General features: G+C 39.4%; 1 protein-coding gene across 4 annotated transcripts in view; it reads right to left on the bottom strand.

The window, feature by feature from the left end:
• Nucleotides 1-26,598, bottom strand: part of epha7 (eph receptor A7) — a 95,735-nt gene that overhangs the window by 40,170 nt on the left and 28,967 nt on the right. For all 4 annotated transcript variants that reach the window (XM_065257075.2, XM_065257077.2, XM_065257076.2 and 1 more), the window contains exon 5: nt 18,224-18,559. In XM_065257075.2, coding sequence (XP_065113147.1) covers nt 18,224-18,559 — 336 coding nt within the window. The remainder of the gene's footprint in view (nt 1-18,223; nt 18,560-26,598) is intronic.

Genomic DNA, 26,598 nt, shown 5'->3' with positions numbered 1-26,598 from the left:
TTATCATAATATGCAGTATATTAATATATTGTGAGAAAGATGTTATATGTGAAATCAGATAATGTGTGCACCCATATAAGGCCAAAATTGAATGATCCTCATTTCATAACACATCTGCGACGATTCGACTGTGAGATTGGTAGTCGAATCAGGCTTCTCCTATCGATGCATCGAATCTTCGACTATTCGGGGTCACCCCTAATAAAGAGAAAACAATGAAGGCCTACATTACATCAGACTCCCTCAGACAAACAGTCTAGCGCTGGCGGCTTATTATCCGTCATTACCACTGCCACTGTACCCTCTGACTCCTATACGCAGAGCTACCTGACCCCAGATCAGACCTAATCATATAATCATACAGTCTCATTGACCCACCATTAGCATTGTGCATATCAGAAGGAGAATTTATTGCTCAGAGGTTGATATTTCATTGCATTCACACTGCGAATGTTTTTCTAGGTTGTGTTTTATTTATGTATCAGCTTCGCCTCAGATGTGCCTACTGCAACTGTAGGAGTAAATAAAATAGACGCAAATAAGACTATAAAGGTACAGTAAGAGCTATAAAATTCTTCAAATCTTTTTCTCAGGAGCAAAATATGATAAGCAGAAAACTTTTAAGAAAAAGTCTTCATTTGCTCCCCATTTAATCTCACTGTCCAACAGTAATAAATGTGATATCAAACGGATCTCGATGGTGCACATATAAAAAATGCATAAAATGCAAGCAGAACATAGAGAGTATTCATTTCTCTATGGCTATTAAAAAGCCAGTAGTGTCAAACTTTCATCTGTGTGAAACATTGCTCACTAAGTAACGGAGATATTTTTCATTATACAAACACTCGGACATCTGATCAATAAGAACTAATAGGAAAGCAAAGAAGATTTGGAAGATAACGTACATAAACCTAATGACAAATCATTACCAACAAAGATACATTAAAAAACAAGCGAAGGCAGAAATGTGTTCTCATTTCTTGAGATGAGTAATCGTTAAGGGAGAGAATGAGAGACATCGCCGTGCATCCCTAAGTCTCTGCTGTGGGTGAAGAAAGGACAAATAGAAATTGTGTGATTATGACTTGACTCCCATGTGCTGGAAAAGACAACGTTCTGGATTTTTACAGGCTACCCGGCAGCCCCTCCACTCAAGCATGTTTTCCTCGGCCATAAGCACCTCATCATCTCTGCAATACACACATCAGCGCGTGCAATTCCCAACTCCATTCAAGAAACCCTTAGGCCACCCCTGACATTACAAGCCCCACCTGTTGCCAAAAGCCGCTCATGTGATTTACCAGCAAGAAATCAAACAGCCTTAAATTTGAATTTGTTTTCGATTTGATCATGATCATATCTGCAGAAATAAAAGACAAAATACTGAGAAATGTTTGATTTATTGTTGTTTTAAGCTCGTGTTGAGACTGGCTTTGCTTTGCCTACACGACCATGCACGCACAAAGTGCACGCCTCATTCGAATCACAAACTTTTTGGAGAAACATAGACAGCTATGGCGAGGTGAGAGGTTGCCATGTAATCATAAAAGTATGTCCGTGCAATGATTCACACCTGCGCGGACCGTCAGATCAAATACCCAACCCGAACGAGACTCAACATAAACGAGGGATGAACATCCCGGGACAAAGGCCAATTTCACCTCGCTCCTCCATCTTATCTGCTGCCAATCTGACCTTTGGCTACACAAGAAACTAAAAGATGCACGGAGTGCCGCATCGAGTCGCTTGTTAACACGGGCTGCGCTTTTTATCGTTTGTCTTAATAAAACAGGAGCTGTGTGACGATTCGCATTTGAAGGGCTCACTAAGCAGGCAGAAGGACCTCAACCTTCTCATCTCGACGAAATGTCAAAGTAATGCCTCAGGCCTGTGCAACACATCCGCACGCCGCACTGATTGCATATCTGAACTGAAAAGCTAGGATTATTCGTGAAACAAGCTGCGCTTAAACTGATGGATTTTTCCAGGGTCAGAAGCACATAGCAGAAGCTATTATTTTAGATTTTGCATGCGTTCAAGGCCACTTATCTTAGTTTCACCCACGGTTCAGTTCAGTTCTTCAGACTCTCTGACTTGTCTATTTCTCTTAAAGTCTCTTAAAGTGAAAGTTCACTTGAAAGTAAAAATGATGTCATTACTTAGCCTCATGTCTGATCTTATTCGAGATATTTCTTTCAGACTTCTCTCCCATGAACACTTTAAGCAAAACTGAATGAATGAATATATATAGCTTACTTATATGCTTAATACTATACTACTTAATACGAATTAATATATACTTTAATGGTACATTTCACACCTTATTGATACATATTATAATCTCTAAATTAAACGAAAGCAACGATGCCATCATAAACAACCATTTATTATTCCAAAACATCTGTCATCAGGAATCCGATCATATTAATCAGCTCTCATGTGCTCTTTAATCACAAATTTGGATGCGATCCACACGGGTGTAACCGAATCCAGCACTGCTCTTACTGGGGGGGAACAGGTTTCTCTGTATTTGCGCCGGTTACATGCATTCCTCTGATTAAGGCTTGTGTTAGAGCCAAGGTATAGTCACTCATCATAGACCGACTAAACCGAAAATCAGGGTCATTGATCTTTCTTAAGAGAACACGCAGAAAGAGTTGACTGAGAAAAATTGTCTTAGACACAAAATCGCGTACGCCCAAATACGATCATGTGTGTTGATCAGACCGTATCACATGCACAGATGCTCGGGCTCCCGATGGGAGACCAAATTACTAACATGAAACTGGCGTTTGCAATTAATGAATGCTCTCTCTCTTTTTTTTAAAGGCGAGCGATGAAGAGCGGAGAGAGAGGGAGAGAGAGTGAGATATGCCTGTATCCTTTATAAGATGTTTTATTTGGCTTGGACACAGCAATCAGAGGCAGGGAGAGGGACACATCTGCAAAGGCCTGGACATGCTCCGCTCCAGCCAAATTGGCATCAAAGCGAGCGAGCGAGGTCGAGAAAATGAGAGAGAGAGAGACGGATAAGAGATTGAAGGGTAAGAGAGAGAGCTGCTCTTGTTCAACAAACACTCCACTTCTGCTTGTGGCCAGAGAAAATATGAAATGAAAAACAGAGGAGGCTTCCTGGGCCGAAAAAGCAAACAAAGAAAATACTTTTTTCCTTTAACAAAGCGCCCAAATTTATTTTCCACCCCATGGTCTCGACCCCCCCTCACTCATGTCTATTCTCTCTGTGTCTCTCTCTTTCTCTCTTTTTAATGACCTCTTATTATCCTGCAAGTGGTAAAGGAACATTTGCTCAGGTTGTCACGGTTACTTCACACAGATATGGGGTGGCACACTCGCTAGGATCCCGTGGTTAACATGCACACGGACATGCAATGCGGGCACTCGATTATACAAACAGATCCAGCCGCACGCCATACAATGCATATCAAGTATGTGTGTGTGTATTTCCGGTGCGTAAGCGTGTGTGCTCAGCTGGTTTGAAACAAATATAGAACTGCTATGTGTAAACCTTTTTGTTTTTGTACCTTATACCCACTAAATATATGCATGCTGAATATATTCATATTAAACAGTACAGACTGAGTATCTATAAACTTTATTGCACAAAACGAATGGATTTATGGATTATGCTGAAAAACAAAAACATTGCTCACAGCAGGCAACTTAAAGTCCGTCAGCAATGTCTTTGAAATGTGCTGTATTGTTAAAGGTGGTGAATGTTATACAAGTTGTGTTTTGATAGCTGCAGCAGTGGTGCTTTAAAGGGCACGAATTTAAAACTTTTAAGAGAGTACTTTATCTAAAGCACAAAATGCTCTCAGCACACTAAAATCCTTTGCATCTCTTAATTTAAAGCAAAAATACTGAAGCAAAAAATTATTATCTTATTTCTCTTCACAATTGGCCTTTTTTCAGTACATACTTTCCCCGTGATTCAAACCCATAACCTTATGTCGTTGCTAGCACCATACCAGTCGTGCTACAGGAACACTCCCGAGATGCGTCTGGCTTCGTTCATCCAAGCTGTGGTGAACAGGCTTTGATGGAGGTCATTTGGACTAACACGAAACTAATTCCAGACACGCTCACACACCGCCACCAGCTGTTCGTCTGTCACTGCGGCTATCATTGCGCAAGACTTCTGCCTGAGTCATGAGGATGTGAGTCGTGTTTGTTTGCATGTATCTGTCATTGCAGGTGTGCAGCCCTGTCATTTTGATGTCTCATCTGGTCTTGACATCTTTATAGAAAAAAAATAGTGCAAAGTAATCCCCTCTTTGACACGTAGCTGCGTACGAAAACATGCCATGACTCCAACGTGTTTTAAACGAAAGGCTAGACGTTGCCCTTTTCTGTGCTTACAGATGTAAAGCTTTTTGAAATTTATTCCAATCGGTCGTGCTTCTGTTGGCCTGTGATATTACTCTGCGGTGACAGTACATCGGATTACGAATAATGAGGCTCTGGAAGACCCGCTGCTCTGTTCTGTTAGCGTACAAAAACTTGTGTTGATTGTGATTTATGTCGAGTTAAAATGGAACCAGAAACAAACACATTCGTTAATCAGGCTTTCTTACTGGAAATACAAAACAGAGAGGGTGCATCTACGCAAGTTTTCATTGGCTGGTCAATAGATCGCGATTCCCGCTTTGATCGCACCTGTAATGATGATTTGTTATCAATTAACGGAATGTTTACGCTACTCTAAGCGGGATGGATTATTTTCCAATTAGCTTGGGCTGTGGGAAACAGACGTTTGAGGTAACGGCCGCTGAAAGTTCAGGCTTATTTTGGAGGTTTAATTCCTCACTTCGGTTTGAGAATAGGGTGATCAGAGTGAGAAAGAGCTGATTATTCTCTCTTTCACAAGAGAAGAGGATTCGAGTATCCATCTGGCTCGCTTTAGTGTGAGAACCCAAGGACTGCTGACGGATTCTCTGCAAGCTAAAACAAAGCTCTCTCTTACTCAGCCGTGGCTTTCCAAACCTCTCCTCTTTCATTCTTTCCCACTAAACGAGTCAAACCAAAAACATGAAAGCCAAACCTTTGTTGCTTTTTAACTTTCTCTTTGACAACCCGAGTTGACACCAGCAGTTAAATTGGTTCTGTTTTTTTCATTGTCAACTATTTTATCCCTCTGACTAATACATTGAAAAAGTCAGGATATTTCAGGATATTAGTATGTCCTCCCACTGCTTTAATGGCAGTGTATTGAGTTGACATGGACTCCTTAAATGTGTAAACAATTTAAGGATCTATCTTTTCCCAGATCATCAAGGATGTTTCAACACTCAGAAAAAGGTACAAAAGTTGTCACTGGGACAGCATCTTTGAAAAACGTACCATTTTGTTACAAATATGTACATTTGAGATACCAAAGTGTACCTCTGAGGTATCAATGTGTACCTTTGACGTATCAATGTGTACCTTTGAGGTACCAATATGTACCTTTAAGGCACAAAAGTGTACTTTTTGAAAAGGTACCACCCCAGTCAAAACTTTTGTACATTCGTGTACCTTTTTTCTAAGAATGAAGGACATCTTGTGGACATCTGACTTTTTCTACAAAAAGTTACCATGGTTTTTTTGTTTGTGATGTCAAAACCTAAATACTGCCTCTACATTTTACGTCAGAAGGCTTCCTAGCTTTAAATATTTCAAACTGTGAAGACTATGTTTATTTCTAGTTTTAAATTAGATTTTAAAATCCCAGATTTTCACTGCGGTCTTAAGCGTTTTTATAAACCGCCGACATTCCCCTCTCTCTTTCATGTGTCTTTCTATTCTTTGTGTTTTGGCCAAAACGTTGCGCTAAAAACCTGGCTTACAGTCGACAGACGGCAAAGTACGCTCCCCTGTCTCTCTGTCTCTCTCTCTCTCTCTCTTTCAATTCCTTTTGTCTCTTCATATCTCCATATCTCTCTCTGTACATTGCAGATTCAACAGACTTAATCGTTCCCATTCAAAGTGCCTGTGAGCAGTCCAAGCTCCCAATACACAGTACAGAGATAAAAGAGAGGGCCAGTTGAGTCTCATCCCCCAGGATAGCTGGCCATAATCCTATTTTCTGTACCTTTATGAAATGAGAATAACAATTTTGATAGATAAAAAGTAGCAACATGCATTGCACTGCTGAAACGGGACTCTTAAGTAGGGCTGGTCTGGGCGGCCTGAAGTTTGACCTACATGTGGTTAAAAATGTACCGTGTTTTCTTTTTACTGTTGTCGCCTTATGTAAGTATGTAAATGTGTGCGTTATCATCATTTCTGGTTACACAACATTTTACCATTCTACCAGAACTTTTGCATATAAAAGCGTTATCTCGACACAAAGAGACAATAACTGTATTTTCATTCTGCCGTTCTGTTTTTAGCATTCAGCCTCTCCAAACAGTCGTCGTACAAGTTTTCCATAATGCAGCGGAGCGCCGGGTGGGTTTTCTGACATTTTTAATAGAACTAAGACATGAAAGTCTTTAGTGTCAAATTTCACTAGCGTCATTATATTATAATAACTCAGAGAGTCAGAGAAGACAGTAAAATTGAGCTTTTAAGCCTGCCGTTGCTAATGGACTACATAGTAGGTCTATGTTTCAAGTACATTCATGTTTTTCATTATTATTAGTTGCTTTTATGAGGACCACAGCCATGGGTCCATTTTTGAATCATCACAGAGCCCAGCGGAGTTCACACGATGGGTACAATGAGGTACGATCAATTGCTCTACGTGTGAAAAATTTGGTAGCAACCCACTGAACTGAGAGCAGGTAATGACTGGCCATAATACATCTAAGGCACAAAGCACGCCCCAGGTCAGCAGTAAGTGACTTCGAGCCAGTCCACTTAAAAAACTCCACAAATAGTCCTATAAATAGTGGCCTCTAGATAACATACTTTGTGTCATTAAGTAATTATTGAAGGTAGTTGCTGAAATTGCTCCATTAAATAGATAATGCTTCCTAATTTAAGATCAAACCCACTCTTACCCGCCAGTGGAAGATGTTATTGCGAGCTTTTTAAAAAGTCAAAAATGAGAAGAAGTCAAATAAAACTCAGTTCAGTGTTTCATATGAATGTTCTTTTTCCATGCCATCCTAATCATTCTTCCTTCACCTCCCTTTCTCTTTCTTTGGCTATCTTGCTACAATCTATAGGTTGAATAAGACAGTAATTGGAAAGTATTGAGATGTAAGTTGAAAAACAGTAAGAAAACTCTTTGAAGTTTCCCCGGCTGATTAAAATCTGGAGCTAAGCCAGATTTAGCTGTTTAAAATTCAGCATTTCTTTATTTTTCATCAAGGAAAACATAAAAATGCAGATGCAGAGAATACGACAGACACATAACAAAGATGTCTCTGAATTTCCAGTCAAGTGAACTCTCCATCCGTATGGAACTAATAAGTATCCGAAGCCTTGAATCACTCTTAATGGTGCTGTCTTTTAAAGTGGTCTGCCTAACACAAGCACCATTAATCAAAGTACACATCTTTAACAAAAGCTGCTCTTGTCTGGTCTTTGTTTATTGGCCTGAATTGCTATAATCCCTCACTATTAAACCGGACCAATAACCATTCAGATCTATAATCCTGCCTGCTTCCAGACTGGGCCAATCAGGATGCAGGCACACTGGTCTGTGAAGAGAGAAATTGAGGACCACCATCACGGTAGCTCCTGTGGCTTTTAAATAGCAACAATGGACAGTGCCTAGATAAAGGGTAAGGGTGAAAAAAGCCATAGATTGGGCCACACTACGGGGCAACAACTAAACAGACGTTGGCATTTTTGTTGGAATGAAATAGCTTTGGAGATTTACTGTAATTGGTGATTTTACATGTTAGAGGACAAAGTCCAATCATAAGTGGGAGACCAGCACTACTGTTTGCTTTTAAAATGCTGAATAAATTGTCACCGTGCCCACCCCGACATCTCACAGCACAATGATGGTTACAACAAAGCTTTGGCCTGCCTTTGTGCTCTCGACTTGTTTTCTTAAGGGAACTAAATCTACTTTGTCAGCAGTTAATTGGGAGGATGCTGCTTTTGTGTTATGCAAATTAAAAAGTTTTCACTTCATTTCAATCAAGCCACCTCTTCCGTTAGTCAGGAGTGAGAAGGCCATCGATGTTCCCACACCTGCCCACGGAGGCATTGTGGCTTTCCATTTCTAATAACTAAAATCAAACTGGATGTTCACAATATACTGTCAGGTTCATGCAAATGTGGAATCCATGTAGTGGGGTTCTGAAATGTTAATGAGATTTCTTATTTGCTGCCATCAGTTTTGAGAGCATGTTTCCATTGGAATGGGGAAGGCAGGGTGAGCGAAACCTGTTTATGACATTATAAGAGCTGGAGAGATTGTTTTAGCTTTCATTTGGAGTGACATGTGGCCTTTCATCTTAGAATTTGGGGTTGAGTTATAATGGGTACCATGTTATCCTGAAGTCTAAAGTATAGGATTACTTATGATATATAAATAAATAAATGCACTTTAAATACATAACATTTATATATATATATATATATATATATATATATATATATATATATATATATATATATATATATATATACACTTATATATAAATTATATTATATTCACAAGTACTTTAAGGTATTAGCTGTTTATTTACTTACCCTCAGGTGAGTAAATAATAATGCAAATAATGTTCAATTTCTTGCAAAAAACGACCGATTGGCTTCAAAAGACGTCAGCCTGTCAACAGAAGTGCTGGGGAACTTTTGTTTTGGATTTATTTAATTTTTGAAATCTCAAAGTGTCGTTATCAGTTTACTTGCAGTTTCTGCAAAATATCTTCTTCTTTATTCGACTGAATAAAAAATGTCACCATCAAATTGGATGCCCTGAGGTTGAGTAAATAAATAAAACATTTTATTTTTGAACAAACTATTCAAAAATATTGATTTATTTATTTGAATAATAATTAAAATATGCAGTCGTACACTGTAAAAAATATATAAAATCATCATATATTTTTTTGTTACTTTAACTTAACAAATTATGTTAACAAGTTAACCAACAAAGATCGGCCATTACAGCCGAATGCTACTGTTTACATTAATTGCTCATTTAAACAATACTTAGTCAACTAATATAATCAACCAATACACCGTTTAAAAGATAAAAGTACACAGATTAATTTGCGTGTATGCATTCAACAAAAAAAAAAATAACTTAGCAGGAGTTTTTGGTTATTCTATGAAGAGTAAAACAATGCAAAGCTAATTTCAACTTCATTTTATAAGTTATGTGCACTTATCACAAGTCTAAACTAGGTTACATTTACTTGCATAACCAAGTTATTTTAACTTTATTCTCCATTTTTTACACTGTAAAAATTCACTGTGGATTCATTTTCAGAACTGACTCATATAACGTGACCATTTCTAATAAACAGCCGGATGGGAGGAGATATCAGGAAAATACATTAAACAATTCATTTTTTAAACAAAGGATTATTATTTGAACTAGTTAATACAGTATGTCTAGTCCCTGGCTAGTACTAAGGGTTGTGTTAAGGGCTTAACCTGTTTACCGTCTTTGATGTTTCTAAAAAAGGTAACACACCTGTCTAGACCACGCAGAATCTCCCTTTCTTTCCTACAGAGACTACAGGGGAAAGGTCAAGAAAAATAGACAAAGCTAGACAAAGGCGGCAGTTGGTGTTTTGTTTTGTTTTGTTTTAACAGCATGTAAAACAGGGCACCCACTCTTTTCCAAAGCCAGAAAATATAATGCTCTACATTTTCACAATTTCAGGCTTTTCTTCTGAACTGTCAGAAAAGAAAAATCACATTCTTCACAGCAAAGGAAAGTATCAAAGAAAAAAGTCCTATAAATAAACCAGAAACGTTGGGAAACTAGCAACAGAGCAAACAAATGAACATTTCCTCGGGCTAAAAATCTTTTGTTCAGATCTGCACAGGTACTTTTCACATGGTTGTTGTTAGTGCGATTCGGTTCTGTCAAGTCAACTTTTTTGGTATCATTTATTCAAATAAATCATTAAACTACATACTTAAACAGATAGTTCACCCAGTTATGTCATCATTTACTCACCTTCATGTCTTTCAGATTTGTATAACTATTTTATGTGGAACACAAAATGAGAGTGTGAGTGTCTGGCAGCTTCAGACCTCATTTATTTTTATTTAATGGGAAAAACCAGCGTCGACATTCATAAAAAATTCTCTTTTTGTGTTTCCTTAGAACAACATGAGGATGAAAAACTGATGACAATTTGTATTTTCGGTGAACTAAGTACCCTGGTTTGATAGCTAATCCAAAGAACACAAAATCAAGAAGAGCCTTCTGGCATATCAAAACAGAGAGGATTTAAATTGCAAATCAAAGCTTGTCTAAATCAAAAAGCAGCTTGTTTTTTCCCTCCACTGTAATGACAGAACACCTGGTACTGGATAAGACTAAAATAAGTCTTTTAAAACTGATGGTCACTATACAATGTCCCAGCCTCCCCTCGGTCTCCTGTTAAGACTTTTAAAGTATCCAGTCCAGCTGTTTCCCCCATCTGGCTAAAGTATAATTCTCTCTCTCTCTCTCTCTCTCTCTCTCTCTCTCTCTCTCTCTCTCTCTCTCTCTCTCTCTCTCTCGCTCTCTCTCTCTCTCTCTCTCTCTCCCAGTTTGTAGATGCTGTAATCTTTTAACTGTTGTTTTATACAACAAACATTAAAAGCCAATAGACCAGATGGCCCTCATATCATGCTTTGATGAAAAGCACTGGAGCTATATGGTGAAAGGTGTACGTGCACTTGTGTGTTGTTATTATTACATATAGCTTATGGGAACAAGCAGGTGTGTGATGGAGAAAATCAAGTTTAGGGTCACACTATGCTTATGAAACAGCTAAAGGTTGCCTGAAATGTTGAGAATTCCTTGCAGGTGCCGATCCTGGAGGAATTTTTTTTTTCTATTTCATTCTTCCATGTTTTTTCTCGTTCGCTTATTCCCAAGCCTAAAGTAGTTGGTCTAAAACTCATTAGAATTTCTATGGCTAATGGAAAGAATAAGAGGAGGTGTGAGCAGGAAGAGATGAAGACATAATTAGTTTCCCTCTCCACAGGAGACGGTGCGTTGATGAGACAATGAACAACAGAATAATGAGAACTTTTCCATCATCTTCTGGCCTTTTAGCACACAAAAAATAGCCCAGTCCCTAAAAAAAACTAAAAAGCAATAATGGTACATACCATTACGTTTCTGCTCTACATCAATGACTGGAAGCATCAAATGTATTAATGCTTAAATGCTTTTGTATAAATTAAAATAATATACAAAATAATTTAGCCAGTGGCTGTTGAGACTGTACATTATCCTGCTTATTTCATGGCAATTTTATATTTATTTATGTGATATGACAGCACAGAGAAATTAAAATAGCATGCTGCAAGATATTGGTTGCTGGAGATCAAATCAAACGATAAAATATATGGTTCATTATGCAAATTTATTTAAATATATATATATATATATATATATATATATATATATATATATATATATATATATATATATATATATATCTGTGGTCCGAATTATGCAATTGACCAATCAAAATCCAGTATTCCCGAGAGCCATGTACTGTAAAATGGCAAACTAGATCTTTTTCTTCCAAAATGTGTTTATAAGTCTGGCACCTTCACTTTGAGTGTTTCCGATGTGCTTGAAAGGGCTGCTATAGAGAGGTACGATATCAGATGGGCCCAACATCAGCAGACTTGCGATGCTGTTCCGTTTGGCACTTAGATATGAGCTTGTCACACTAGCAAAAGACTTGGTTCAGCGCTACAGCTGTTTTTTTACACACACGGCACACACTCACTCTGACACGCACTACAAACACACATACACACACACTTCCATCCCCGCACATGCACACAATTTGTGAGCTGTTAAGGTGTTGAGTTGACTCTTGAGTGGTAGGTGCAGCAGCTGGTGTCGGGCACGGGCAACACGTATCTCGATTTAGTCTCACTTCGCCACAGTATCACCCCCTTATGTCAACCATTCTGCCTCAGGAAATGAAACACTCTAACCCCAGAGCAGCATGATGGGACACATGTTGCATGTAAACAGGAAAAACCATCGGCACAGGTGCATTTGTCTGTACATGTGAATATGTGCGTGAACATTTTAAATATTGCCCTAGGTTTGCTATGTATAAGTTCGGCTATGTGGTTTCGTTGTTGTTAAAGGGACACTCCACTTTTTTGAAAATTGCTCATTTTCCAGCTCCCCTAGAGTTAAACATTTGATTTTTACAGTTTTGGAATCCATTCAGCTTATCTCCGGGTCTGGCGGTACCACTTTTAGCATAGCTTAGCATAATCCATTAAATCTGATTAGACCATTAGCATCGCGCTAAAAAATAACCAAAGAGTTTAGATATTTTTCCTACTTAAAACAAGTGAACAAGCGTTACAGATCAAGTCTCTTGCATTCAGACTGCAAAATCAATTCGATACTATGGGAAAAGCGAAGAAAAGCATCTGATGCAGTGTCTAAAAACGTTTTGAGTGTGTCTGGGTTTAAAAATATCCTCATAACCTCCTTATCAAACCCATTCTCTAAAACCGTTTTCTCAAAGCCTCTTTGAATTATCCATTTAGACTGTTCAATTAACGCCTGTCTGTTAATAAGCACCCGCCGTTACGGCCACCGCCATTATGGCCCTCAAGATTCAGTAGCTGGTCACAATTACAGGGAGACTAAAGAGCCATACTTTTGCGCATGGTCGGCACCTGGAACTCGAAAAAACATTTATGGTAATTTGAAAAGTGCATCTGATACAATGGGTTACAATGGGGGAAAAAAAATGAGAGGGAAGAAGTTTGTCTGAAAACTTTGTTGCAGCCTCACAGGAATCTAAATAATTTAGTATCAGAGTTAGTATCAGCTCTTCTGATGGAGAAAAAAATTATATTTTTTGTACACAAGAACAAAAAACAACACTGTTCTAGTTTTATAAGAAATATAGACTCGGATGCAGACTGTTCAATGCTGCATATAGATGTGCTGTAATTCAAGATAAAGTAACAGCTTTTGCAAAACACCTGTTCACCTTATCACAGAACCCATATTGGATTGTTATTTTGGTTGCATAGCGACATTGTGTTAGGGTGTATGTATCTACTAATGCAGAGGTCTGATGCTGATGGGATCAAAGACAGCAGGGGAAAAAAACAATGCTAAAGCAAATAATAAAAGGCAATTACTCATATAATCACATAAATCATAGCAAAATAAATAGCCTCATTAACTTCTAAAAGAGAGGTTAGAACGCTTTCCATATCTTTTGTTGTCAAACACTGTGCATCCAATCAAACCCTACAGGTTTTGACACTTATTAATATGGCTTACAATATATTGCCAAGTGCTTCAGCTAATTAAATGTGGATCTACAAACAGGTCTTGAGTCTGTATTTGCTGGACATGAGAAGTCATGCCTGCACTCGTCTCCTTCAAGATGGTTAAAAAACAACTTCTCCTTCCCTTGCTCATGCTGAGAGACAAGTGTACATCTCTTTTTGTAGTCTTCCTCTCTATTACTTTTGTGACACAGTGGCCAGTACAGACGGACACTGTGAATCAGTGGCCGCTGGGAGTCTTGGAGGGGGGGGCTTCGTTTGCCAGCAATAAAGGCTTGCAACAGGATCCTCACTGAGATTAATGACCTAGATAGGCCACCGCAATGCCATTTAAATGGGAAAGTAATTAAAGTGCACCTTGCATGAAAATTATTCATTGCTGACGGATTGGGTGACGGACGAATCGGGAGGCATTCTGAACAATGCCACAGGTTAAGTGCCCAGAGTAAGACCACCGAGGCCACTGTGAGCCAGACCACCAGCGATTTAACCACAGCTGTTGAATCGCAGCCACTGGTCCAGCTCTTATCAAATTACTGCAGATGGAATTACCAAAAGGATGAGATGAGAAAGAGAGAGAGGCAAGGGAGGGAGAAAGGGCTCTCAGGTAACATAAAACCACATACAAATGCTACAAAAGAGTCTTGCGGGATCCGCTTAACTAGAAAATTACACCACCTAGCACTGGCCAACTGGGAAACCAAGGAATCAATCAATCCATTTTGTTTAACGTCCCTGCCGCAGATTAGGACTTTGCAGAGATCAATCAATGGGTTTATTGTTCCCCAAAGTGTGATTCTTCTCATGGGTATTAAACGGGATCCATTTTGCAGTGATAACGTGTCGAAAAAGTGGCAATATTAATTACAGAAGAGTTGTGGGAGGGATCATCTTTCATTCTGGGGCATGAGAATGGTTTCTCGCACTTTAAGACATTTCTTGTGACACATTAAGACATCGGCTGTAACGTTTCAAATCTGACATATGAGATGAATTCAGGGTGCATTTGGTTCCTCTGTGCTCGGCTTCATTTAAACACCATCACAGAGTCACAAAAGTCCCTGTGAATGCCGACCAGAGTGCCCCAACGAGGAACGAAATTCTCACTGTTGTGTACCTCATTCTTAATGCTCAAAATACAAATGTTTTCGGAATCAAAGTACAGCGTTTCTCTTCTGGAGATGACAAGAAATAACATGTAAGGTCCTACACATCTTCAGAATTTAAGATTAACTTATTAAATTGAACTGTTAGGTCCTCCGATTGGACTTCAGAAAACGGGTCTAAATACAGAATCTATTTAGACCTTAGTAAAGAAAGAAACGTTCTTATTTATCCTATTTACTTGCTCAGTGTCTCTCCAAGGCAATAGATAAACCCAGCATGGCAGACTACTGGGTTAATGTGCTCCCCTCTCAAACACTTAAACAACTTTGCAACACTTTGCAACATCCTAGATAGAATGTGCTGCAGTCGGAGGCAGCTATCAGCGGGCAACACGCAAATTGTGCACCTCTGACATGTAACCTAAGCATCAAAAATCCATTTCCACAGCTTCTCGCCCTCCTTCTCTTTGATTCTGTTTACCGCGCATGCTGTTTGCATCTAAACCACGTGTCTCGGGCGCTCGCTGTTCAGCACCTGATTCCACACTGTTCTCGTCAGAAGCACTCTCCACAATAAATATTAATGGTTTTTCAGTGAGCTATTTCCGCTCAGGAGCATCGGGAAGAACAATGGGTGTTGTTTAGACAGACACAGAGAGAGATGGAATGAGAAAGGGAAGAAAGAATGACAGATCTAAGGGCATCTCTACAGAGATGTCAAGAGACAATGGAATGCTGATTGAAATGCTCTCCACCAAAACTTCTCCAGTGGTCCTCCAGTAAGACAGAAAAAAAATGAATACAAATTGCCATTAAAAAGAAAAAGAGGGGAATTTAAAATCACCTGCAGGAGGAATGACAAGAGGCTACAAAAAGTGGCGACAAGGGTGAATGGGAAAAAAATGATGATTATGAACCTGCCGATACAGAAGCGGTCACTATTTAAACCCATTTCAGGTGGAGCAGGGAAGTAATTAGGCTTTGGAGGAACAATGAGGACTTTGAGTAGCCACTTTCTCATAGGGACACGTTTCTTTTTCTGCTGTCTCTTTTTGTATATGTCTTTATATCTCAGTATGGGAAGGATAATTAAGGAGAGGTGTGAATTCCTGTCAGATGCATAGCCATCTGGATTTGGGCGCTGCACCTTTGCTTACCATTTATACTCCTACGCTTGGTAGCAGCGACTTATTCACATGCAGATGGAGATGAACGGCGAGAGGGTCTCATCTCCTTTCTCTCTCTCATTTTCATATATACTCTCTCTGTTGCCTGTTTTACAGTATGTTTACCTTTATAAATCCTCTTTGATGGCAAATCGACTATTCCTTTTCTAAACCTTCTTCTGAAACCACAACAAGAACGTACTGAAAAACCAAAATAATTGGAGCAATACCATAGGGTCTCCTTACGCAGCTCGCTCGATTTTAATAGAGCCATATTATTAATTCATATTATTTTCCTGCTCGTGTGGCCATGGAGAGAAAATTTAAAAAGACACTGACTTTGCAATTTTTAAAGATGCCATTTTTAAAGCTCCAAAGGTCCTGATGAAGCCATCAGTGTTAATGAGTGTCCTGCTCCGTTTTACCGGCCGGCAGCCTATTGTTTCAGGAAGCTCCATTTTCACCCATTATGAAGTAGTCAGCCATTGCCGTGGCAATCCAGGGGTAAAATTGCGCCCGTAAGGCTCCGGTGAGCAGAGAATTGAGCGCACTCAGATAGGGTTAAATTCTTCCATCTCAGTTCCAAACAAGGGCCTGATTGTCCAGGTCCCTCAGAGTCAACCTGTTGTATTCAACTTGATTCTGGGATAAATTATTAAAGGTGAGTCATTAAATCTTGAAACTAATGCAGATACTCGCAAAGCTATTCTCTTATGGCAGATTTTTTGCATATTCTGTAGTTTGATAGACATGAAATGGTAACTACCGCCACTACAAAAACAAAACAATACAAAACAAGGGTTTACTAATTTATTTTCTCAATCTGACAATAACTAATGATTGAATATTGCCCAGGGTGGCTGGTGTAATTGTCTCTTGTCAGTATGCCAGACACAATTACGTACGGCTCTCTCTCTCTGAGACAAGGGTCTTCTCCTTTCTCTGTTTATCTCTTGCTTTCTATTGCTCCCTCACTCCTAACCTACCAAGGTGTCGGTGTGTCCTTGCAGCTTCTAACTCCAGCGTGCGTCTCTGTCACGATCCCTGTCATGACACATTTTGCTCATGACTCATTTTGCCTTCCTCCATGGCTCCTTTGCCTTATTTTTTATCCTGCATGTCGGTCATTATCATCTTTTGGCTTTATTTGCCTGTAGTGGATGTGAGTGCTGCTCGTATAATCCTGTCACCGACCTTGTTTTGTTTGCAAACCATTAAAACAACAGTATGCAAATGCCAGTGTGAGGTTTGAATGCAGGTGGGGTGGCACATCAGTTACAGTGGGATCTCTTTTCAGAGGTAGTCAAATACTGCAGGGCTCTGTTCCAAAAACGACACATAGCGTCTTTATAAGAACCTCATACATGACTGATTTGAAGAAATGTATGCAATATTTATGAGGACTCAATGCTGCGTGCATACTATAGACAGCTTAGTAGATTTTGGAGCAGATAGAGACGTGTGTTTGTGTCCGTGCGCAGTCGAAGCGCTAGTTTGCTGAAGTGATAAGCTATCAGTGTCTACTAACCTCTTGTTAATGACCTCAGCCAGTATGCATTCTAAAGCAAATTGTATTTCATGGGTGCTTGGGCATGAAAGAGAAATCTTGTATTGCAGCTCCATAAAAAATAGTTCATTAAAAAGCAAAAAAAAGAGCTCTCGTGTGGCCTTCCTTCAGCATGTGTAGTCTCAGAAACAGTTCTTACATTACAACCAATCGCAAGAGAAGACGTGAGAGATTGAGAGAAATAGGGGTGTAGACAAAGAGAGAGAGAGAGAGAAAGACAAAAGAGGGACACACTCTATTTCCGATTCTCCAACCACAAGAGAGCCTGTGAACTAATAATGTTTGTGGCTATGACTTCAGCACCAGGGCAAGCATTTGCCACCCATTTAATTTCAGAGGATAAAGTGAGAGCTCATATCATTTATCAAGAATTCAACAAAGACTCTTGCAGGAATGTCAACCTTGGCGACTGTAAGTGATATTTAAAGGTGGCGGTTCTCCTGGCAGGCAATAAAAATGAAAACGGAAACGCGAGAGGTATTCTTGTGCGTGACTTCTATTATTTATCATCCGTCGCTGTTCGCCGCTGTATCCCCACCACAAAACCACAAATTATGAACTGCAGGAAAACCGTTGCCAGATAATTTGTTAAATTATCCCAACGGCGGTAACTACAGTGGAGCTGTTCTGTAAAAGTGCCTGCTCAAGTTGAGTGTTGTCCACCCAAGCGACACAATAAAATATCGACTATATAAGCTGGAACTTTATTGAAGCCTAAAATAGGCCTCGAAACCACACCAGTACGGTGCCAAAAACCCAAATCCGTATATATTTTAAATGCAGCTTGCGATCTGCAGTCCAGTAGTTACATCAGCTTCAATTTACATTCTGCCCACTAGACACTTTTATCCAAAAGAAACTTACAGTATAAGGTAATGCATTTCCTGAGAATCAGACTCATTGTTAGCGGCATGCTTTACAAGTTACAGGGAGCTACTTATTTCGAAACCTCTCACCTGCTTGGCTGGTGGCGATGCTGACGGCGGCAAACAGTCGCTGGGTTCGGCTGAGGTCGGACACGCCGTTCACAGCCTCGACCTCGAAAGTGTAGTTTGCGTGCGCTAACAGGTCGGTGATGGTGACGTAGGTGTCCGTTAATCCGCTCTGCTGTGGAAAATAGCCAACATTGCTCCCGCAGGGGAAGCACTCCTCTGGCTCCCAGGTGCAGCGACGGCATATAATCCGGTATGTAACGTCAATGCGGCCACCTGTGTCGGCCGGCGGGGTCCACTCCAGGCTTACGGTGGTGTGGTTGATGTTGTAGAGCAAATTCTGAGGAGCTGATGGTGGCCCTGTAGTGAAACATGGGGAGAACGTTTAGATATAATACGCAACCGATATGTTAACATTAATTGTACTCTAGATGCTCATGGATTCTGCCTATTTTTCCCCTTCGGACAAAAACACTAAGGAGATACAAGGAGATCCCTGGCAAATCCTGACATGCAATTATACTGTAACCTAGATACATAGAGATGTTATGCTAAAGAATGCTGAAGTTGAGCGCTGTCAAGGTCAATGTAGACCAGTGGGAGATGTGGCAGCAAAACATTGAAAGAATGAACAATGGGATACTGTTGGTGAAAAACCTAAGATAAGATTATCTTCCTCTTGCTGGTGGGACTCATCCTCACTGTAGCATTTTATTAGAAGGCTAAGAGATAATGAGTTTCCATTGGAAACTATAGAGGTGGTAATTTGGCAAAACCAATGTTTTTGACCACCAAGGTGACAAGAAGCCTAAGCCATGAAAGCAGGGAGAGGGAGTCGCTTTCACAATTTAAGAGTCCGATCATGAACAAGTTATCGCCCCTTACAATAGCAACGGCACAGAATTCCATTCAGCCTACAATAACCAGCTCACAGACGGATGACCACAGTGGAAAACAACCCATCATCCCTTAATCCCCGCCAGTGCCAAAGAATCTGGCGTGTCTCATAAAGCAATGATTTATACTTTGCTACTTTTATCCAACCACCAAGCCTTGCTTTTATCACCCTAATGTTTTTATAACTGCACCACTGCCTGTTCAATATCCCTTTTATTAGAACTCGTCTTTGCGGTTGTCTTGCATCATGGGATAGGAGTTTTGGAGAGGTTCGATTCTGGTCCCTCAAAATGAAACAACTAAAGCCGGGTGCACTCTGTGCGAGTTTGTTCTCTCTTTTATATTCGCTGCTTGACAGATTGTACGATAGGAGTCTGGTGAGATTTTGGCAGACTGTGCAACATCATAACTTATTTAAGACTCTTAGTCCAGACGGACATCGTGGTTTTTACATCATCAATCCAGGTCACGTCTTGACATCATCATCACTGACGGCATACACACTAGGTAGCTGAAATTGGCACTGTTTAGCCAGTAAAAAAAATTGAAAATTCACACAAAATGGAGTCCACAAATAAAAATGCAAGTATAAATGTCAATGTTTCTTCCTCTCTCTCAAACAAATAACCTAATTTAAAAATAGTTGTGCACTTTTTGATTCGTCATTACACGGCCATCTATTAGACACTGTCAGAACTTTGTTGGAGGCTTAAGGCTGAAGTATGGTCCATTGTTTTAGCGCATGGGAGGGTCTACGTATAGTGCACGTAATGCAATTTTCATCATCAGAAGAATGCATGTACACTGTATGCATAGGTCATCCATGCACCTACAAGATAAAGTAGTATGTAGCCCAAGAGATAGATGCATTGCATTTTGTCGCGATGCGCATGCGTCGGACGTTTGTGTCCGTGTATGAGTCAAATAACCTATACTTCGCAAGGCTGTGTTTTCAACTGTGCACGTACGTTCGCGTACTCTTAATAAAACTGACTATACTCCAGGCTTAAGGTAATTAATCACACAATATGTGATCAAAGGCCAAATTTCACCTCCCAAAATCATGCAGAATCATAGATTTTCTGAGCTGTTTACCATCAGTGGTCTATTAAACCGGAGACGTTTACTAACAAAACACTTGGTGCATATGCATAAGGGGAAAAAGCAAGCGTTAGAATTGTGAGAATGGTTAATGTGACACTTAAAATTTGCTCCTCTCATTAAGGCTAATGGCAGACACACATCCATCCATATTCATTAAAGTAGGAGGGGAACGTGTGAACGGCGGACATGAAAGGGCCACCTGTGGCAGGTGAAGAGATGCTGTCTGTCTCTCTATCTCTTAAGGTAGAAGCACAACTTCACCTACTGATGCTAATGAGGTCCCTCCTACTCCATTCCCCTCAGGGAGAACCTGACACACACACACACACACACACACACACACACACACACACACACACACACACACACACACACACACTTATTCTTCTAGGGTTTTATCATTCTATTTCAATGGCTACAGTACCTTTAAGGGTAATAATCATAATAATAACACTAATGGCTCCATTTGGCAGGCATGATTCATTCTGCCTTGAGTGGCAGAGATCAAGGGATTGTTTATCTTTAAATGGCCAGCTGAGACAGAGAAGGAACTTAAGTCAAGCTGTCATTGAGCAGACCTATTCAATGACTCAGGTAGCATTAAGATGGAGAGGTCCTATTGATTTAATTTCCACAAAACATTAAACAAAAGCACTGTAACTAATAACAATGCATGATATTATTCTAATCCCATAAATAGCTATAGTCAGTTCCGTAAAAATGAAGGCCGTGTGTAGAGCGTTTAAAGTGCTGCTGTAGGCGCTTTGGTTGAAATGATACTGTTTTGTTTATCAGTTGTTACAGTGCACCAATTGGTAGGTGTGCTATTTGTCCTGCCCGTCCTCCACTGTGATTTGACGTCTGAGAAAAAAGTGACACCGACAAGTAAAAAAAAAGAGAAATGAAGAGTAATTAAAAACATGAGTGCCTCGCCAGATGCCAGTGTTTTTGAAAAACGCACCACTCCCATTGCAAACAACTGAAAAAATACGCTGGCCTTAGGAAAAAATGCTTTGGTGTACACATAGCCTAGAGGTAAGGTTGTGCAGCATGGAATGCTCCCGAGGGATAAATGTGACTAAAGCTGGATTTTCACACGTCTAGTCAGCCAGCACCCAAAAATTAAGAGTACTACACTGTAAAAAAAATCCGTAGAAATTACAATGTAATTGCAGCTGGGTTGCCGGTAATTTACCGTATATTTAAATTTATGTTATTTACTGGCAAGAGTTTGTTCAAAGTTAAATAAATTTTAAATATTAACAAGTCTTTATCTTTACAAAATAAAACTATAAAATAACAGCCTCGTGCAAAGAATTCTGGGAACCAGAAATCATCATCAACCTTTTTCAGTTTTTTGCTTCAGATTTTGTTTCCCAGAATGTTTTGCTTGATGCTGTTTTTTTTGTTTTACTCTGTTAAGACAAACACTTGTAAATGTTAAATGTTCATTTAACTTTGAACAAAATGTTGCCAGTAAATAACATAAATTTAAATCTACGGTAAATTACCGGCAACCCAGCTGCAATTTCTACGGATTTTTTTTACAGTGTAGTTTCCATATTTTATCTGCATTTCAAAAATGTTAAAAAAAAATTAAAGTTAAAAGGTCAAAATATCTGTATTAGAAATAATAGAGATTCTACAATTTTTTATTTTTAGTACTTCATACATCATCTAGCACCTTGATACTAAGTGTTATTTTATGCCGTTTTATGTATATGCTTTGACAAAATTGAATCATGCCAATAAAGTACCTTTAAAATGAAAATTGATAATAGAGATATTAAAGTTTATATGAGGCTGTAATACAGCCAATGAAAAGATGTTTGGGCCAATAACATTCAATCGTGGCTGGGGCTAGCCAGCATAATTACATTACATTGCAGTGTTAGTTTCCCATCTGTAGATTCTAGCAGCTCCAGCTTTTTAGTTTGGTACGCTGCTGTGGGCGTCATCGGCTGCTGGTTAACAACAAAATGCCCTTTGAGTTTACAGCTCTCGTGTGCTCTTTAACATACGAGTGTATGTATGTGTTTCTATATATGTAATCTGTCACCTCCTCTGCAGTCTGCTGCTGAGAGACGTTCTGCAGGGACGCTGGAGGAAAGCTGGGGGAAACTGGGACAAATAACTGCCACAGACAGTTTCATTCTTGGAACGGCAAACCAAACTATTCTCTTAATGGATATGGAGTTTGCTTAAAGTACACCCCCCGTCCTCCCCCTCTTTCACACTTTCTCGCTTTCCCACTCCACCTTATTTTAAAACACACTCTCATTCCTACAGAGATTGCATAGTGAAATGTAATCTCAAAACAGCTTGCCCACTGGCCACAGTCCATTATCCGATGCATTTGTGATGCGCACAAACTGTGAAGCCGTTTATTGATCCTGCAAGCTCTAATCTGATTGGCTGGCTTTATGCAACAACCAGAAGTAAGGGCACAGAATGTGGGAGAATATGCGTAACACACGCCAAAATCTTGCATAGAAAATGAAAAAAAAATGATTGTGACATCTACAGCACCACTTCTCTTGCTGTTTTCCTGTGAGAGAATGATAATTAGGTCAACCTGCTGATCTTGTATGTGTGCGTATGGGGGAGTGGCTGTATGCATGTGTGTGTAAAGCCTGAAGTCTCAGGCCAAGCAGCGCCTAGGCTTAACTCAGGAATCCAGTTCTTATCTGCACTTTGAGAAGCTCTTGGCTGTCTTAGTGCTATTCCATCTATTAAGATTCAACCCGCTAATGAGACAGACTCGGAGAGCTGCTACTTGAGAGCCGTGTTCAAACAGTCTAGCCACTAATCCCTAATCTACAAACATGGTGCCTGAACTTTGACCTCACTCATACCAAGTGCCAAGGATAGAATGAGGCACTGAACCAGTGAGCAGTGGGCGAGAGAGACTGGTTTCACTACTGTACTTATGTCCCTTAGCAACTGTGGGAAGAAAGGAAGTCTCACACAGGGACACGTCAACAAATGGAGGTGATGAATCTTGGAGGGTTGAAATGGAGTATGTGAAGTATTTACTCTCACTTTCAAATTCTCTTTCAATTTGTCATACGTTCACTCACAGAAAGTACCAATAATTACTTTGGTTTTCTTACAGTAGAGTTACTGTAAAATAACTTTACGGTATACATTAAAGTACCACAGTTTAACAATTTTGATATTTTTTGAAAAGTATCATGGTACTTACATATTGTCTAGTAGCATCACTGTACGACAATTTTTAAACGCTCTTTACCTTTCCCTTTGTCTCACTTTTCCAACATCTCCCACTCTCTCTTTTACTCTTTTTCTCAATTTAACAAAGTCCCACCCTTCTCCCGCCCCCTCCAGACCCTCGCCAGCGCCATACCGCACGCAGCTGTCGAATGATTGATGTCATCTCCGAAACCCGTCAAGAACTCCCTTCTTTCTCTCTATCTCAGGAGGAAAAAACTTCCCGTAAGCCCCCCTCATTCACAGCAGGCTCACCTAAGTATCGCCCATTTATCTTAACGGCTCACAGGTTCTGGAAAACCGGGTGAATTTATGCTATGCCACTGGGAATATTTGTGTTCTATGGAAATAATCACAGAACCAAATATTTCTCACATTCTTAACTACACAATTTTTCTTTCTCCTATCAACAATGACAGACATGTCTTTGGCGCACTACAAGTGAATATTAATTTCATTCATTCTTTAAATCTGAATTTCATTAGGAAATCTCTTAATCCATGTTCTGAAGAGTTGAGTGCGTATTGACAGAGCTTAAGATTCTGTAGGTTTACACCTTGCTCATTTAAAAAGCTGTCCATCAGGGTGTTTATTCAGCGAATGTAAATTCACCCCCAATTACCATTCAGTTCCATGCGGCTGTAAATCCCAAAAAGAAATCTTCATCTCAGACAATTCAGATGGCCACAATAACTTAATCCTGAGATAATTAAGACAAGTCTGCCAAGGACAGTATTTCGATCGCTCTACACTGCGGCACGACTTCAAAAGCGACGCGATTTATGTTTGTTAGGAGTATCCTACTTGATTTACATTGCTTTTACTTTTCTAACAACCTTTCAAAAGTCTTATTGTTATAGTCACGTATAGGACTATACGTACGTATTTGCTTAATCACTTGTTATAACGACCCTAGAGACAATTGTTAAAAACTTTGAGTGTTGTGTTAAATGGTACTGACTTTCTGTTTAAAACACAATCCACAAAACTTCAGCTGTCATTTTTATCCTATACAGACTTAAATGTCTCTCCTGAGATACAAACAATCTGTGTGAGATTATGAGAAATGTAAACATTCAGTTCACTATATTATTTCAACATGAACATAATGATGTCATCCTTAGAAACAACACTTTCGAGAGTAAAGTCTAGAAATCTGGTTAAAGTGTCAATGATATCAAATTAGGTCAGTGGTCATTACATGGCTGCCATGTCCCTTGAGTTGAGCTGATGCCAAACTTTAACCTTGACCTGCAAAGACACCCTTCAATATTTTTCTAAGAAATGTAGCAGCCCTACTCTTTCATAAATGTCTGGATTTAGTGTGTATTATGGCTGCACGATTATGACAAAAAACATAATTGACGATTATTCACATTGACATTGTAGTTGCGGTTATTATTGTCGATTATAAAACGGCTAGTTCCAATCCTTGATTCTGATTGGTTAACAGGTGTGCTTTATTCACGATAAAACACGGCTATGACCGCTTCACCCAACGGTTCTGTTTATCAATGCGCCCTTAGCAACCACACGTATCGGTTTGTTGTTTTTAATTGAGCTTTCATGCATATTACACATTGGAACACATTTTTGTTCATGGCCAGGGACTATTTTTTCTAGCGGAAGGAATGCTTTTTATTAATTTAACTTCATGAAAGTTGCACTAATATTTGTTTTACTTTATTATCATGTGGTAACCGTTTTATAAAAGCAATAAGGTACTTCGTGTCGTGCCTAACAACGCCCTTCAGCCGTTACTTATTCACGATACAGCACAGCCTCTCGTACCTTATTGCTTATTTATACCATGGGGCTTTTGCATGCTTTATTCTGATTGGTTGAGAAATGTCCCATGTGTGTTGATTATTTTTCCCTAAACCGCACACCTAACTTGTCAAATGTCCTAAAAATAGGCACCAGAGCAATGTTTTTGGTAAGCGTGGTATAAGCAGAATAATTGACTTCGGTCCTTTGTATTATTCGAAAATAATGCACACCCCTGGTGTTACATTACCTCCTTGGGTGTGCATCATTTTTTTATAATTTAGCGGCCCGTTGTCAATTATTCCTTACTTAATCGACTTTACATTGAAGTTTTGAAATGTTTTATAACTTTCTGTGAAACAGCTGCATTGTAAATTCTAAATATCCAAAATTAAATAATATAATGTAAATCACAAATAATTATGGGAGTTATGTTGTTAGTAAAAAATCTAAAATTAATGGCTTAAGGAGGAGTCAACTAATCAATTTTAAAATCTCTGACTCACCACTGTACTGGGTGCCCAAACACAGACAAGAGCACAAATAGACAGCTGTAATTGAGGCTTTTGGTGATTATGTAATTGTAATCCCGATTCATTTTTGCAGCCCTACTACAGTATGTATCTTTATTAATGCTACACCTCTGCAGTCATGTGATCTCAACATTGCACGCTCTCCATTCTATTTTTTTTTAACCCAGTATTATTGTGGGTCTTTGTCATCTCCATAACTCATTGTGTTTCTAAATCACCATTGTGATCAAGGCCTAATGATTTTCAACGTTGCGTGACTTCTCCATTATTCGCTATGGAGAAAAACAAGATGATTCCTAATCCCTCCCTTATGTGGCATTTTGCCCTTGATTAACAAAAGACGCAATTGTGGAAGAGTAAAGCCAACGTTTTCATGCCCAGACAGAGTAACCACAGCCAGACCACGGTCAGGGTAGTGACAGATCGCTTGTGTGTTTGGAGAGAGAAAGAAGGAAAGTAAAGGAGACTAAAGCAATATTGTGCGGTGAATTTAAGCCTGTGTTTTCTCTGTTCTTTGATTGGAGGGCACTGGGCAACAATTAGACTAAATCACTTATTGTGTGATCATCTCTTTTGGAAAGCAGCGGTGAGGTTAATTCTGGGCAGTTACCGTAATGGAAAAAAAGAAGAAAGAGGAAAAGAGGGTGGAGACAGAAGGGAAAGTAGAGGTAGTGTGTAGCAATTCGTTCATGCGTGATGTGCGTGTCATCACAGAATAGACAGCTCTGTGGTAGCCTGTACATTTGGCTTGCTTCACAAACAACAACACAGCTCCTGTCTATAGCTTACTCTGTATTAATTTTTGTTGTAATTCAGACATCTATAATTGGCATGGGCTTAAATGAAAGAATATAAGTGGCAGAAATA

This window comes from Paramisgurnus dabryanus, chromosome 12 (assembly GCF_030506205.2).
Source record: "Paramisgurnus dabryanus chromosome 12, PD_genome_1.1, whole genome shotgun sequence".
Lineage (NCBI taxonomy): Eukaryota > Metazoa > Chordata > Actinopteri > Cypriniformes > Cobitidae > Paramisgurnus > Paramisgurnus dabryanus.
Note: the sequence above shows the minus strand (reverse complement) of the source record. Positions and strands in the feature narration are given on the sequence as shown.